The 16895-nt window shown below is 45.1% G+C and overlaps 1 protein-coding gene across 2 annotated transcripts; it reads right to left on the reverse strand.

Moving 5' to 3' along the window:
- Nucleotides 1-302: 302 nt before the first annotated feature.
- LOC310713080 (solute carrier family 2, facilitated glucose transporter member 5-like) lies at nt 303-16582 on the reverse strand. 2 transcript variants are annotated; one of them, XM_083516811.1, is made up of 13 exons: nt 16471-16582; nt 15579-15681; nt 14679-14774; nt 14012-14163; nt 12514-12638; nt 12055-12207; nt 11830-11955; nt 7902-8089; nt 7450-7560; nt 6826-6927; nt 3904-3979; nt 3667-3794; nt 303-637 (listed from the first exon to the last, which is right to left on the reverse strand). In XM_083516811.1, the coding sequence occupies exons 2-13, from the start codon at nt 15666-15668 to the stop codon at nt 470-472; spliced, it is 1515 nt and encodes a 504-aa protein (XP_083372937.1). In that variant the 5' UTR covers nt 15669-15681; nt 16471-16582; the 3' UTR covers nt 303-469. The 2 variants fall into 2 exon arrangements, with proteins under 2 accessions (XP_083372937.1, XP_083372938.1); XM_083516812.1 differs by lacking the exon at nt 14679-14774.
- Nucleotides 16583-16895: the final 313 nt, after the last annotated feature.

Genomic DNA, 16895 nt, shown 5'->3' on the forward strand with positions numbered 1-16895 from the left:
AGGAAGCTGTTTTATGCTGAAGCTGGGCAACTGGTATGTCCAATACTGTCTGTAAGGACTGGCTGCACTTCTCCAGGTCTTCAGGTTAAAATCCTTCCTAGCTCCACCTGGAAGTTCTCAGGAAGTTCTCCTAGGACCTCTTTCCTGTAAACCCACTGAGCTACTGCCCATCTCCGATCTCCATATATTTTGACTCAGCCAAAATATTGAAACGATGGCAGCTAATAAAATGTAGGTAAGCTGCTTTCTCAGTTTGTCCCTGTTTTCACAGATAAGACTGAATGTAAAAAAGAAGAAGACTGTTTTTAGATCAGCAGGGAATCTTATATTATTACTACATTACCTGAACTAAGGCAATTGGAGGATATCAATAAGAGCTTTCTTAGAATCGTTTGTTTGGAAATTCAAAAACAAAAACAAAAACAAAAAAATACCAACTAAATAACTGCATAGGGTGATTCTCGAGTTTCTAATCAACCACCGTGGCTGAGACCTTCTTGACTGACCGCAGCAACATGATTTTCTTGATATCCACAAAGGTCTTCTTCTTGGTTTCTGGGAGAAACTTCAAGATGAACAAAAAGGTGGCTAGGCAGACAGGGAAGTAAAGCAGAAAGCAGTAGGATCCAATCGACTTCTAGAGTTGGAAAGGAAATGGGGGAGGAAGGTTGGGAAGAGAGAGAGATGAGCATATCACGGAAGCTTATTTACTTACTGTATCTATCATGCACATAGTGTATGTGTTTGTGTGTTTAGATCCTCATTCACACCCTGGAAGAGGGGAATGAGGGTCAGTCTGGGGAAGCTTTAGCTTAGGCTACAGAATCAGTGCGAATTCTTCAACCCAGTCAGTTTATCAACGTCATGTTTTGATACGGAGTCCGGAGAAGTACAATATGTGAAAGAAGCAATCCAGAGCTTAGACATGGCCCACCAATCACACAGCCTGAATTTAGGTATTACTATACCCTTCCATGACCGTGTTGTTCTTTAGTCATTTAGTCACGTCTTTGTGACCCCATGGACCAGAGCACGCCAGGCACTCCTGTCTTCCACTGCCTCCCGCAGTTTGGTCAAACTCATGTTAGTGGCTTCAAGAACACTGTCCAACCATATCATCCTCTGTCGTCCCCTTCTCCTTGTGCCCTCAATCTTTCCCAGCATCAGGGTCTTTTCCAGGTAGTCCTCTCTTCTCTTGAGGTGGCCAAGGTACTGGAGCCTCAGCTTCAGAATCTGTCCTTCTAGTGAGCACTCAGGGCTGATTTCCTTCAGAAGGGATAGGTTTGATCTTCTTGCAGTCCATGGGACTCTCAATAGTCTCCTCCAGCACCATAATTCAAAAGCATCAATTGTTTGGTGATCAGCCTTCTTTATGGTCCAGCTCTCACTTCCATACATCACTACTGCAGAAGGCACCAAAGCATGGGCATCTACACAGTAGCTCCGAGCCCCAGTCCACGATGCAATAGTTGGCATCCATCTGTCTCAGATGTGCCTTGGGGTGGGTAGGTGAGTGAAGCCAAACCACTGGACCATTACAGTGCCTGCTGTGGCTATAGAGACCGATTTGGGAGAGGCATGTTTGGGGCAGATGAAGGAATGTGGTTGCACAATGACTTGATAGTTTGATGCTTTATATGGCATCAAATAACTTTTTAAAGAAAACAACCCAGAAATTTATAAACTGCTTCACAGCTTAAAGCTTCTAGGGGCAAGCAAATGGGAGGGGGGTACAACCATATTACTTTATATTTGTGTGGATTTAATTAGAGGGGGAGGTAATGGTGCTACATGTGGATGGGATTAATTAACCAGAGTTATGGTTCCAATCCAGGGTCAACCTGGGGACCAACTTCTCACCCCAATCTGTTCCTGAATACGTTTGTGGCCAGGGCTAATTTTTAATTAGGGTTTTTAAAGCTTTTCTAAACACCGTCAGGAGTTGGGTGCAGGAAGGAACCTTGTGTCTCCTTCCCCTCTCCCTACCGAGACCAGGGTGCCACCCCATCCCCGGTGTCATGGACTGGTTGGGCACAGAGGAATGGTGGGAGGAACAAGCTGAGGAAGCACCAAGGAAAGCTCAGAGCCCAGGGAGTGGTGGTGGGATGACGATGAGTGGTCACAGGGAGAAGGCTGGGAAGAGGAGATGCCAGAAGCTGAAGGGGTAGCAGGACCTGGTGAGCTGGGAGAGTCTGTGGCAGAGTGAAATCTAGAATCAAAGGCAGAAGCTGAAGCAGAGGAGGAGGGAGGCCAAGAGGCCAAGATGAGTTCGGCTGGTGAGGAGTCACAAGTGTCTCCTCCTTCTGCTGTGACAAGCTCCCCTCCCTCCTTTTCTCCCTGAACCAGAAGTGGCATGAAAAGGGCAGAGGAGAGATTGGCTGCATACAGGCACAGTCTCAGATTGCTTGGAAAAAGCCCTAGAGAGGAAGGGACTTAAGACTGTTGTGGGGAAGAGGGGACTTTCAGCCTTGACAACTGATTTTTGACAACAGTTGGTCCCTTACCTTTCCCACCCCGACCTGGCCACAGTGATCCATGCGACAGTCACCTCCAGGCTTGACTACTGTAATTTGCTCTACACAGGGCTGCCCTTGAAGCTGTCCCAGAAACTCCAGTGGCTGCAGAATGCTGCAGTGAGGCTCCTCACAGGGTCTCTGCCATGGGAGCATATTCACCCAGTGCTTTTCCAGCTGCACTGGCTCCCGGTGGAGTACAGGGTCAGATTTAAGGTGCCGGTTTTGACCTTTAAAGCCCTTCATGGCCTAGAACCCTCGTACCTACAGGACCGCCTCTCCTGGAATGCCCCATGGAGGACCTTAAGGTCCATAAATAGCAACACCCTAGAGGTCCCAGGCCCTAAGGAAGTTAGATTAGCCTCAACCAGAGCCAGGGCCTTCTCAACACTGGCTCCGGCCTGGTGGAACGCTCTGTCTCATGAGACCAGGGCCCGGCAGGATCTGATTTCTTTCTGCAGGGCCTGTTAGAAAGAGTTGTTCCACCTGGCCTCTGGCTTAGAATCAGTTTGATTCCCTTCCTCTCTTTCTTTTTCCTTTCACCTCCTGTGAAGAGGCTGCATCCTAATGTTTTAATGTTGTATTTTAATCTTGTTTTTTAAATTGTATTTTAATCAACTTCTTCTTCTTCTTCTTCTTCTTCTTCTTCTTCTTCTTCTTCTTCTTCTTCTTCTTCTCTTCATGGAGTAAGACCACAGGGAATGAACTCTTCTGCTCATTAGGCCTGACATTCAACCAAGTCTGTAGTATACCTGGTAATAATGAGTTAACTCCAACATGCACAGTGTGATTTATTGCTGGCTCACTCCTGACACCCAGATCCTAAAGGAAAGCTGCTTGCACAGTATCACCCACACCCAGCTGTTGAGCGGAAGGGGACATGTGGGGAGGAGGAAGCATCCAGCAGTCATGCAGTTTTCCCCCACCCTGCCTGCCTCTCCCTCATGCCTAATTCCCCACCCCCAACAGCCATGGATTGTTCTGGGCCATGCAACATGACCTGCAGTCAACTGTGGCCGTCTGAACCTGACTCATCCAAAAACGGAGTCCCTCCAAATAGGCCCGATTTGTTTCAGGCCTCAGCCAAATCTGCTGCACAGCCCTAAAGCAAACCATGAACTCCCCGTCAAAACTGACCATCAAAATCACTCACCTCTGTGTGATAAAAAAGGACTCCTGATATAAAGTTCATGAACCAGTGCACAAAGCCCGCAATCACAAAGCCTGAGGCTCGCGATGTCTGAAGGAACAGCTCCAATACAATTAGACACGGAGTTGAATCTTGGTAGAGAGAAAGGATTCAGAACATTGAATGCAACGTTTTCACTGACTCAGTAATTTATCTTTCCTATTCATATCCTTTACGTCCTCCATGGAGCTTGGTACTTACTTGGGCCAATGCACTGTGCAAGGAGAAATAGGAGAATAAAAACTGTGCTGAAATACGCCATCTCACTTATGGTGTCCTGTTAGGGAAAGTTGGGTATATGTCAGTTATGTATTACTAAAGTTGCTAACTAACATTTACATAGGGTAGGGGTAGCCAACATGGTGCCCTCCACAAGTTGCGAAGCCACAACTCCAGTCATCCCTGTCCATTTCACCATGCTGATTGAGGATGATGGGAGTTTGGGGTCTACCACACTGATTACCCCCTTGATCTTCAAGGATGTCCCTTCTTTACAATTTCCATGTCTTTTCCCACAGCACTGCTGGCCCACGGAATGCAGCAGGTGCCACAGAAAATCAAGAGTGAAGCCCCTGTGAGATCCCTTGTAATGGGGAAAATCAAAATACATGATCCTGGGAGTCATTTTGGACTCACAGCTGTCCATGGAGGCGCAGGTTAATTCTATGTCCAGGGCGGCTGTCTACCAGCTCCATCTGGTACGCAGGCTGAGACCCTACCTGCCTGCGGACTGTCTTGCCAGAGTGGTGCATACTCTAGTTATCTCCCGCTTGGACTACTGCAATGCGCTCTATATGGGGCTACCTTTGAAGGTGACCTGGAAACTGCAATTAATCCAGAATGCGGCAGCTAGACTGGTGACTGGGAGTGGCTGCCAGGACAACATAACACCGGTCCTGAGAGATCTGCATTGGCTCCCAGTACGTTTCTGAGCACAATTCAAAGTGTTGGTGTTGACCTTTAAAGCCCTAAATGGCCTCGGTCCTGTATACCTGAAAGAGCGTCTCCACCCCCAACATTCAGCCCGGACACTGAGGTCCAGTGGCGAGGGCCTTCTGGCGGTTCCCTCATTGCGAGAAGTGAGGTTACAGGGAACCAGGTAGAGCACCTTCACGGTAGTGGTGCCTGCCCTATGGAACGCCCTCCCTTCAGATGTGAAGGAAATAAGTACAGTGGTGCCCTGCAAGACGAATGCCTCGCAAGACGGAAAACTCGCTAGATGAAAGAGTTTTCCGTTTTGGAGGTGCTTCGCAAAACGAATCTCCTATGGGCTTGCTTCGCAAGACGAAAATGTCTTGCGAGTTCCTGCGGGGGTTTTTTCTCCCCCCCCCTTTTTCTAAGCCGCTAAGCCGCTTATCAGCTGATCCGATAAGCTGATAAGCCGCTAAAAGCCGCTAATAGCGCTAATCCGCTAATCCGTCAATGGGCTTGCTTCGCAAGACGAAAAACCGCTAGACGAAGAGAATCACAGAACGGATTCTTTTCGTCTTGCGAGGCACCACTGTAGCTATCTTATCTTTAAAAGACATCTGAAGGCAGCCCTGTTTAGAGAAGTTTTTAATATTTAATGCTGTATTGTTTTTAACATTCGATTGGAAGCTGCCCAGATTGGCTGGGGAAACTCAGCCAGATGGGTGGGGTATATATAAATTATTATTATTATTATTATTATTATTATTATTATTATTAACCCCAAAGGGTGCTCATCAATGGTTCCTCTTCATCCTGGAGAAGAGTGACTAGTGGGGTGCCACAGGGTTCTGTCTTGGGCCCGGTCTTATTCAACATCTTTATCAATGACTTGGATGATGGACTCAAGGGCATCCTGATCAAATTTGCAGATGACACCAAACTGGGAGGGGTGGCTAACACCCCAGTGGACAGGATCACACTTCAAAACGACCTTGACAGATTAGAGAACTGGGCAAAAACAAACAAGATGAATTTTAACAGGGAGAAATGTAAAGTATTGCACTTGGGCAAAAAAAAATGAGAGGTACAAATACAAGATGGGTGACACCTGGCTTGAGAGCAGTACATGTGAAAAGGATCTAGGAGTCTTGGTTGACCACAAACTTGACATGAGCCAACAGTGTGACGCGGCAGCTAAAAAAGCCAATGCAATTCTGGGCTGCATCAATAGGAGTATAGCATCTAGATCAAGGGAAGTAATAGTGCCACTGTATTCTGCTCTGGTCAGACCTCACCTGGAGTACTGTGTCCAGTTCTGGGCACCACAATTCAAGAAGGACACTGACAAACTGGAACGTGTCCAGAGGAGGGCAACCAAAATGGTCCAAGGCCTGGAAACGATGCCTTATGAGGAACGGCTAAGGGAGCTGGGCATGTTTAGCCTGGAGAAGAGGAGGTTAAGGGGTGATATGATAGCCATGTTCAAATATATAAAAGGATGTCACATCGAGGAGGGAGAAAGGTTGTTTTCTGCTGCTCCAGAGAAGCGGACACGGAGCAATGGATCCAAACTACAAGAAAGAAGATTCCACCTAAACATTAGGAAGAACTTCCTGACAGTAAGAGCTGTTCGACAGTGGAATTTGCTGCCAAGGAGTGTGGTGGAGTCTCCTACTTTGGAGGTCTTTAAGCAGAGGCTTGACAACCATATGTCAGGAGTGCTCTGATGGTGTTTCCTGCTTGGCAGGGGGTTGGACTCGATGGCCCTTGTGGTCTCTTCCAACTCTATGATTCTATGATTCTATGATTCTATGATTCTATGATTCTATGATTCTATGATTCTATGATTCTATTATTATCCAAGTGACTTTTCCAGGAAAAATGTGCAATTCCTTGTCAGTCACGTCTTGAAGCTTTCACAGACAAACCTATTGGATTTTAAATTTCAGAGTATGCATTGGACTTCAAACGAAGCTGAATATTGGAAGATTCAGGACGGAAAAAATGAAGTCCTTCTTGCAGCACACAGTTGAACTATGGTACTCACTCCCCACAGTGATGGCCACAAGCTTGGATGGCTTTCAAAGGGGATTAGACTAGTTCGTGGAGGAGAAGGCTAACAATGGCTACCAGTTACTCTGAACATACTAAAGGGAAGGGTGCCCAGGTTCAAATGGCTATACAGATGCCCAAAGTTTTTGAATTACCCACCTGCAATTCCACAGTAATTGCTAACAGAACACAGAGGATGCCGCAGATGCCAAAGCCAGAGAGAAGCAGAATCTTCCGCCCCACAGAATCAACTAAAAACATCTAGAGAGAGAAAGAGGCAAAGAAGCAGTTCAAACACTTGCCTGGCCAAGGTTCATAAATCAATGTTTGCTCACTGTCCCCTCAGTGGCCACGGCTGCTCCTCTCTTTCGCTCCAGAAGAGCCTGCTACTGATGCTTTACCACAGTCCACTCAGCGCTTGGCCTCCTCCGCCCCCTCAGTATTGGGGGGTGCTGAGCCCCCTGATCAACAATATTGAGGGGGCTGAAGACAAGTCAGCCCTAAGGAGTTGGTGCCTATGGGTACCAGGAACTGCAGCTCCAAGAAGGATAATCTACAGCACCAATGGTTCCTTGGGGAGAAGCCATGTGCGTTAAATGTGTGGTGATGAAACCTTAGAATCCAATAATTGTACAGTTGGGAGGGACCGCGGGGATCATCTAGTCCGACTCTCTGCAATGCAAGAATCTTTGTGTGGCTTAAACCCACAACCCTGAGATTTTAGAGTCTCATGCTCTACCGAATGAGCTATGATGAGAGAGAGAGGAGTCGGGAGATGCTTACCGAAAATATGTTTGCCAGGCAGAAACTCAAAGTGGTAGCTATACTCATGAAGCGGACATTGTCTTTTCCCATATGTGTATACGTGTAGGTTCTCTCTGAATAATAGTAAGCCTGAAATTAGACCAGAACAATCAGAGGTTTTAGCTCAAAGTAATTTGTTTATTACATTTCTGTCCCACCCTCCCTCCCAATGGAGTCCATGGCCGAGAACATCAAATGTTAAAAGAAGTACAATCAATTAAAACTGTAATGATTTAATTATTAAAAGTGCTGGGGTGCTTGATAGTTGCAGACCTGGAGAACAGAATATCAACCGAGTGCAGAGAATATGACCATCTCCCTAGATACACAGCATGAATGACTGGTGTCATCGCCTGTGAACTTTGTGTTCAAAACAAGTCTTTATTTCACCTGACTCAACCTCAGAACACCTTGGCTTGCATCTCTCTTACCGCAATGACTCCAGTGAGATGCTGGGAAGCCATCAAGGTAATTACAGTGATGACTTGCCATCGCAGGCTTCTCTTCCAGAGCAATTTGGGCGTGTTCAAGGGCTTTTCTGCCTTCGCAGCAAAGAACTCCTCGCGGAGCTCGTCCATCTCGTCCTCCACGTCTTCCCGTCCTCTCAACATCTGCAAGGCTAGGTGGGAGTAGAGGCAGAAAGGAGGTGACTTCCAAAATAAGCAAAGGGGTCAGTGGAAATGAAGTTTTTTAAACACCTAATTAAAGGCAGTGCAAAGCCCCTGTGTTAATCACAACATCAGGATAAAAGGAATGATACAATAATGACGGAGTGCTGAGATCCCATGACAGGAGTAAGGAATCTCCAGCCTGTGAGTCACTCTTGCCCCACTGAGGTTCCCTGCTTAGCCAACGAAGTTATTTTGGGCAAGCTGTGCCCGCCCACACCTATTCTTTTTTTTAAAAAAATGATATTTATTAAGAATTTTAGAATTACAAAAGAAAAGAAAAAGAAAAACAAAAACAAAAAACAAAGAACAAAGAACAAAGAAAAAACAAACCACAAACAATACAAATTGATAAAAATCAAAATCAAAAAATAACACAGCACAATCAAAAGACAAAAATATACCACAAACATTTAAAAACAAATCCAATATTCTCAAATCCTTAACTGTCATTACCTTCTTTCTTTGACCTCCTTACTCCTCCCTTTTTTTGTATCCTTGTTATTAATTTTCACAGCAAATCCTTTCCATATTTCATAATATTCTGTCATTACATTACCTTAATCTATTTTAATCTTATCTTACTATAAAAGACCTTAAAACTTAAATCTTATTTATACCAATTTCTCATAACCATAATATTCTTACATAATTCTTTAAACATTTTTGCTAAAGCCAAATAATTTCGTTCCAACATTTTTCTAACGTTCATCAATTTTATAAAACAATCCTAATAATTTTTCCCCCCTTCCAATCTTCATCCAGCGTCTCTTCCTCCTGGTCCCGGGTTTTGTCAGTCCTTTCTATCCCATCAATCTAGCGCATTAACCTGGTAATCTTATGTCCGAGGCCCTTAAGTCCCTTCCATGTCCCTTCCGCGGTTCTTCTTCATATTTATACCTGTACTTTACATTGTCTCCTGCTCCTTTCACTCATGGGAACTCCAACTTAACAGTGTTTTTGAAACTTCTCGACAAATCAGCCCCTATTCCATAGTCCACACTAAACTCCATGTGGTATTTAAAAACATGTTTCAAAGTCCCTCCAGAATTAAGAGCCCCCACAACCCCAAACATCTCATGGCCCATTGCCAGACTTGAAAAGTCCAAACATCCCTGCATAGGGGGGTCTATCCAACCCCCCATTTCCAAACCAAAGCAAACTTTATCTTTCCAAATCTGGCTTTTTCCAAGTTCATTTGTCAAATCCAAGAATTCATGTTCCTGCTGGGCCACAGTTCCTTCCATCTCTGGCGCCCAAGGTTCAGCAACATCCTCTTCCCTCATCTGTTCTGTCAAAGCACATTTGATTCCTGGGTGGGCTCTATATAGTTTCCCACTACCTGTCCAAAATTTCTAATCGCAACAGTCATCAAGTCCGTCTTCTCATATAGCTGTTCCAGTAGGGCACTTGTTTTACAGAAAGCACGCAGCAGAGCTTCTGAATACATTGTTCTGCAAGGTCAGAAGTCTATTCCCACGATCGTAATCTGTTGCAGCTGCAAGCTCCCCGATTCAGAATTGGTAACAGTTTCACAGGCTCCCTCTAGGGGAAGAGCTTCTATTTGTTCTTTTCTTTTAAAGGCAAATCTAGCAGCAAAGTTTCCTTTTTCTGATATTTTGTCAATATTTGTTCCTTTAAAATGCGAAGGGGAACAATGGAATCACTATGTTTCTCTTCTTTTAACTATCTGTCAAAGACGTTTGTCTCTGGTCAATGAGCTTCCAAAAGAACGTCAGTCCTGACACCCCGCTCCAGGATCAAGATGGTGGAAAGTTACTTTGCGTTACACTCTCTTCTGCTGGTTTAAACAGTCCAGAAAAAATCCCCCCTCTTCTCCTGCTTCCGAAGGGGGTTCAACAATTTTAAATGATGAAAGTTAATCCTTTACAAGCGATTTTCTGAACTCTAGTTTACCATGTCTTTGCTTTAATCTATCTACAAGAAACGGAAGGCTGACTTCCTGTTTAGACCTTCCCGTTTCAGTGCCAAATTGAGGTAAATTTCTTAGTCCAATTTTCCTTCCTACTCGCAAATCATTATTTAAAGTCCAATTGTCTGAAATTAAAGTTCTCACGGGTAATTGTTTTAAAAGCCAAATTGTCCCAGGAAAAAGGCAGCGCTCTCCGGCAACGGCTGTGCAGCTTCGCTCCACGGAAGAAGCAGTTGACTCTCAGCTCCGCACCACTTCCCCCTCTTCACTCCGGAGCCTGTTAGTGGGTTCCTTTGCGGGTTGGGGGGGGCGCTAAAGGTGCCCGCCGAGTCCCATGGTCACAGGCTTCATCCGCCTGTGATTTTTAAAAGGGTCCCTGCTTCGCCGTAGCAGGAAAGACCCGTTTCCTGTGGAGCTTGTCCCTCCGGATCAGAGGGAATCCGCCATTGCCGATGGCGCCACCCCGGAAGTCCCCGCCCACACCTACACCGAATGCCAAACAGGCAAGGAAGGGGCCTGACCAAAAGGGCAGTGCTTGACCAAAACTACTTTGTGCAGCTCACGAAGCGCCCAACAGCCAGCTGGTTGTTGAGAGCCATTGATATGCTGGGTGTGGTGTTTGCCTCCTAGGTGGGTCATAAGGAAAGGGTTAAAATGAGTGTGATGTGATTGGCCAGTGGAAACTGATAGTGGGAGTTAGAGTGGGTGTTGTGTGAAAGTCAGTTGAGGGTTGGGAGTTGGAGAAGGAAGAGGGAGGATATAAGTCTGTGGGTTGGTTGAGTGGTGTGGTGAGAGAGTGAGAGGAACTGTTAGGACTGTTAGGTGGAATCAGATAGATAGATAGATAGATAGATAGATAGATAGATAGATAGATAGTTGGGATAATCAGTTTGAAGTTGTTAGGAACTAATAGGACAGTTAGGGAACTAAGATTAAGAAACTGCCAAGAAAAATTAACTGAAACCATAAGCTTGTTCATGCCTATAAAATAAACTTGATTATTTGTTAATGTTAACAACTGTCTGGACTCCGTGTGTACCTGTGAGAAGCGGGTTGGTGGCAGCGAAGAAAGCAATTACAGTGGTGGCACAGGGTCAATAGACCGTCAAACGTCCGGGGACCCTGTGTGATCACCACACTGGGCAAAGCAGAGACCAAACACTAAGTAGGATTGCTCCTCCTTTGTGTCATCCGATGCAAAGGGGGAGTGATCTTGTTGAGTAGCAAACTCTCTGGTGCAGCTGCACTCAGCAGTAAGCAGGATTTCCCCCTCCCCTGTTGAAAGTGAGTTAACTTACCACTGTGCTCAGGAGAGTGATTGGGTCTTTCTGCTACTCCACCTTTAAAAGATGGCTCCAGCAATCTTTAAAAGGGTAGGCGAAACACTTTCCCATGCTCAAATGGGAGATGTTGACCTGTAGGGGGGGGAACCCACCCATCAACCATGTGATGTCATCAGGATGTTATGGGATTGACAGGTAGCTTGCCCCATCCACATGTCAACATTGGCCCACTGGCCCCTGGAGCTGAAAAAGTTCCCCACCCTTGTCTGATGGGATGGGCAAATGTTCTTCAGGCTTTTGGAGTACCCCCACTGTGTACGTTGCCCACACCCAGTGGTCCCAGTACAGTTCAAAGTATTGTAAAGCTATCCACCATTCCTAATGAGATCCTAAATATGAGTTGCCCAGGAATGATCACAGGAGTTTTGCACGGTGTCCACTCCTAAAGGTCCCACTACAATTGATAGTATTGTACCTTCTCTTGCACCATCTTCATCCTTCTTCTGAATGTATAAGTACCTAGGACTTTCAGGAATGAAGGGCAGTAGGAAGAACTGACACGCTGGCATGGCCCCAGCAAAGCACATCAGAATCGGCCAACCTGTGCAAGAAGGGTAACTGATGATATTGCAAACAATAAAGCAACGGGGATTGTGCTTCTGATCTGCTATACGGCAGAGGGTGCTCTTCTCTAAATTACCTCTTTCATTCCCCAGGACTTCCCGAAGAGCGAGGGTCTGAGCCAACAAGACACCAATGGAAAAAAAGAAGTTGGCCGTCATGGTTATGCATCCTCGCAGCTCTACAGGCGATATCTCGCCAATGTATATGGGAACAGCACTGTAGATTATTCCTAGTTAGATGATAAATCAAGGGATAATTCATGATCTGCATGTGACATGATTTATATAAACATCTGAATATCTCCACGGTGTATAGGAGGCCCTAGTGGGAAGTAACAGGAATTGGTCAGCACCACAAAATGTTCCCCACGAAGGTATGCAAAATGCCAACCAGTTATTTCTGATCTGCATGAGAGGTCACTGTGTTAAATGATGCAGAGACATGGCAGGTAACAGCATAAGTTATGGGAATGTGTTTAATGAAAATAATAATCACCATCATCATCATCACCACTCAATCCAGTACCCTGACTCACCTGAACATATTCCAGTCACCAAGCGTGCAACCATTTTGAATTCATATGTAGTTACCTCATGTGTGCAACCCATGAGGACAGCAGAGAGAATGGACAAAACATTAGTAATAATCAAAGTACCTTTCCTGAAAAGACAAGGAAAGCAGAAAAGTTTGTGTGGGTTGGGAGTTGCTAGTGAAGATATGATACCACCAAAAGAGCAGCAGTAGGAGAGCAGCTATGGAATTGCAATAAGGCCTTCAGCTTTCTATGGATACTTGGTTCTGCGCTTTGCTAGTTATGGGTGGAGACCTGCAAGGCACTGACTGCCCTACTCTTAAACACTTTAAAATTATCCAAGCCCTTTCTAGGATTTCAGCAGACATTTCCATGAGGTCTAGTAAGTTGGCTTTTGCAACCCTGCTATGTTCCCGCGAGGGGTGCAGAGCTTGGGATCATTTACATAGAAGCTTGTGCTCTACCTCTGAGCTCCCTTTCTAAAGGGTATATCATAAGGCCAGTTATTAGATGCTACTGCAGAGATGTAGGTCTGCAGCAACTGTATTTCCTCACTTCCCCTGAAGCAGGCATAGGCAAACTCAGCCCTCCAGATGTTTTGGGACTACAACTCCCACCATCCCTGACCACTGGTCCTGTTCGCTAAGGATGATGGGTGTTGTAGTCCCAAAACATCTGGAGGGCTGAGTTTGTGTATGCCTGCCCTGAAGCTTACTGCTTGGTCCCTCTCCAAGGTGCTGATCCTGTCTCATCTTCCTTTCTTGTCTGCCTAGAACTTTGAAACTTTACTTAGCCCTGGTGGCTATATCCTCAACTACCTGAGTCACTATGGGGATCGCAGACCAGTTGATGGTGGTTACAAGTGTGGGGAGGCACCCAGAGCATGCTTTTTAAAGTGAGTAGAGAATGAGACTCTTAATCACAGGGTCGTGGGATTGAATTCCACATTGGGCCAAAGATTCCTGCAATGCAGGGGGTTGGTCTAGATGGCCCTTGTGATCCCTTCCAACTCTACAATTCTATGATTCTATTTCCATTCATCTTGCAGATTTATAACCACATTGCGGCCAAAAGCTACCAAAGCCGCAGACGATAAAACACAATACAAAAGATACTGCCTCAAGAATCTAAGAACAATAAGAAACATTTCAGGAGTTCTTCAGGTAGTATTCCATTATAGAATTGGGTAACACTTCAGGGAAAGCTTTCTTAAGTTATTAGTAGCTGTCCTGTGGGCTTTCCATAGGCATCCGCAGACATTCCATGGGCACCTGTAGGCTATCGTGAGGACAAGATGCTGGAACTAGATGGGCCTTTGGCCTGATCCAGCAGGGCCCGTCTTATGCTCTTCTTGTGACCTCCTCCCCCTTCATGGGCCATTTGGTATCTGTGGTGGTGAGCAATGCGACAGATCAGGGCATGTAGGTCAGAAGCAACTCATTTCCCCTCACTTCTCACCAGCCTAGGGCATGCAGTTCATCAGTCCAGGTTCTGTCTATACCTGCCACATCTATCCTCCAGGACGCCAATCAGAAGTGCCCCAAATGTACCTCCCAGTGGATATAAAGCGATGGAGGAGGACATCAAGAATAACTTGATGTTGGGGTTCATCTTCGGGGGGAAAGTGGTTACGTTATAAAAGTCTTTTATGAGCTAGGAGAGAAGCACAGAAAAGTCGATGTTAGGACAGCTCTACACATCACATGACAGCAGAATCTCAACGGTTGTGACCAGGGATAGGAGAGCCTGTCAATCTCTCTCAATTTCTCATTTGTCCCTTCTTAAGTTCAGTCCTCTTCCGGTCCATATCAGTTTGTGATGTTTTTGAAGTCCTCATGAAAATTCAACCACCTTTAAGTGTGGATTTCTCTAAATTTACAAATGCTTATGCTATTTTGTCTCCCCCTCCCTCCCTTATAACACCAGAAATTGAGGAAATCCGATGGATCTAAATGTTGGAAGATTCAGGAGAGTCAAAAGAAAGCACTCCTTCAAGCAGCACAGTCGCTGTTGATGGCACTGACAGTCACTAACTTGGACAAACTCATGTAGTATTAGACTGTCAGTGACTGCTAGCCACAATAGCTATGGCTTACCTCCACTTTCAGAGGCACAACAAATTACCCCTTAGGGAACACAGCCCACAAAATAAAAGAAGCCATTTGTACCACAGAAGGGGAGTAGATCAGCCAGATGTTGTAACCATAGGTTGCAGACAGGAGGCAGGCAGCAAACAACACCCAAAGAAGTGTAATTGAAAAGTCCTACAGGACGAAGTACGAGATACTGTGATGAGACAGGGCAAAATACTTGCATTTCTTTCTTGTTAATTACGTGTATTTACAACCAAGAAGCAGAAAGATAGAATAAAGACAGAGGTGCATTCAGTCCTCAAGGGAGGTACATTTGGTGGACATGCAGATATTCCTTGACAATTACAACTTTTGTGGAGATGTAACAATCCAAAATCATCATCATCATCATCATCCCAAGGGGTCTTTGATACTAAGAGGCCACTTGGAGTTCTGAAGATCCCAGGGATTTAAAGAAGGAGAAATCTGATTATGATGGTTTACTTATTCCCCTGAACAGTTTTCAACATTAGTAAAACACCAAATACAAGATTAAAAACAAATAAATAAACAAGAATAAATAAATATTGACTATAAGCAACACAAATGCCAATCAGTATATAAAACCATATCAAAGCCAGAACAAACTCAACAACAGAAAACCCATTTAAAATCTGCCTAAAACCAGACCTGGAAAAACAATTTAGTGAAGGAAATTAAATGTTAGCAAAATCACTTACATAATGTAAATAAAACTTTTTTAAAAACATGAAAAATAATACTGTAGTATAATGGGTTGGATTCGGACTTAGTCATGCTTAAAGAAGGCCCGTTGAAATGAGTCCAGTGGGTCTACTTTCACCATGATTATTTCTAGACCCCACCCAATATATTATGAACCAAACTGTACTATTAGCTTATAAGTAATGCTGTATCTGAAACCTGGGAAACAATTACACAGAAACTTTGATTTTCAATGTGTTATAAACCCAGTACCTTGAATGCAGCCTCCAGCCTCACCCGTTTCTTGGGTTTTTTACTAGTTGGCGCCCCCTTTTTGTCCATGGTTTCCCGAGTAGAAGTCATAAAAAAGGCTCACCTGGGGGGAAATAAGATAGTGTTGTTGGTAGAAGGCAGCTGATCAGATGCCTGCAGGAAGTCCCTAAGCAAGGTATGGAGGCAAGGCATTTATTTGTCTCTGTGATGGCCACCGTACAGCCTACCTAGGGTCTTCCCAGCTAAGACAGAATGCACGCCTCTGCTCAGCTGACTCCCCCCCCCTTTAAAGAGCTGCTGCCATGAGACAGGGCTCAATTATTGCCATGAGGCTATCCCTTATAATCCAATTTCCAAATTTCCCTGGGGTCTCCCTAAAAGTAGTGTGGAATGAAATCTTCTAAGCATGAGGGCATCATGTTAGCTATTCAAATGGGGAGGTTGGAAGTCAGGCAAAGACAACCACTGCCAGGCCTACTCAAACTGAATTCCCCCTGTGAGGTGATCTACCATCAACTGCACTGTGTGAATTATCCTGGTGTGTTTTCAAGACATAGATACCCTTTTCTGTGTCTTTAAAATATGTAAATAAACGTTACTTTTAACCTGCCCTTCTAGAACCTATATCCTGAATGTTGGGCTATAAATAACTGAGCCAGAGTGATTCCGGGGCTCTCTTGATGCAACCTGGCCAAAGCCTGAATCATCTCCCCTGAATCAACCCAGTTCATCTTGGGATTTGAATGAATCCGGTGCACAGCTCTGGTTCAGGTAACAGGATCAGCCAGAGAACTGGGAAGTAATGAGATCTGCCTGGAGAAATCCCTTCAACCATGCAGAGGGTAGATCCCACAGGATGGAAGGCAAATAGGCCAAGAGCACCCAGACTTACCATAGCTTTCTATAACTTGTGAGTAGGGGAAAACTGAGCCCAGCACCACTGTTCTGTAGAAATAAGGCATTTCAGAACCTCTGAGAGAATTCTGGGAGACAATCAAGGGAAGGGCATCAGAAGGTTCCAGGAAAAGCTGTTGACAGTTGGAAGGTGACACAATGCAATGATGGAATGTGGATTAGCTGCTGGTGTGGCAGAGCTGGAAGGTGACTGAGCTATGAATCAAGAAGTCCTCCTGCCATTATTGATTGAAGTGCAGAGTGTTTGAGGACCGGGACATTTGCAGGGAAACCAAAATGCTTGTTTACAAAGCTATTGTACTACCAACCTTACTGTAGGCATGTGAAACATGGACCACTTACAAACGCCATCTCCAACTTCTCAAAAGATTTCATCAACGGTGTCTCCAAAAAATCTTACAC

This window comes from Podarcis liolepis (assembly GCF_965112155.1).
Source record: "Podarcis liolepis genome assembly, chromosome: 8".
Classification (NCBI taxonomy): domain Eukaryota; kingdom Metazoa; phylum Chordata; class Lepidosauria; order Squamata; family Lacertidae; genus Podarcis; species Podarcis liolepis.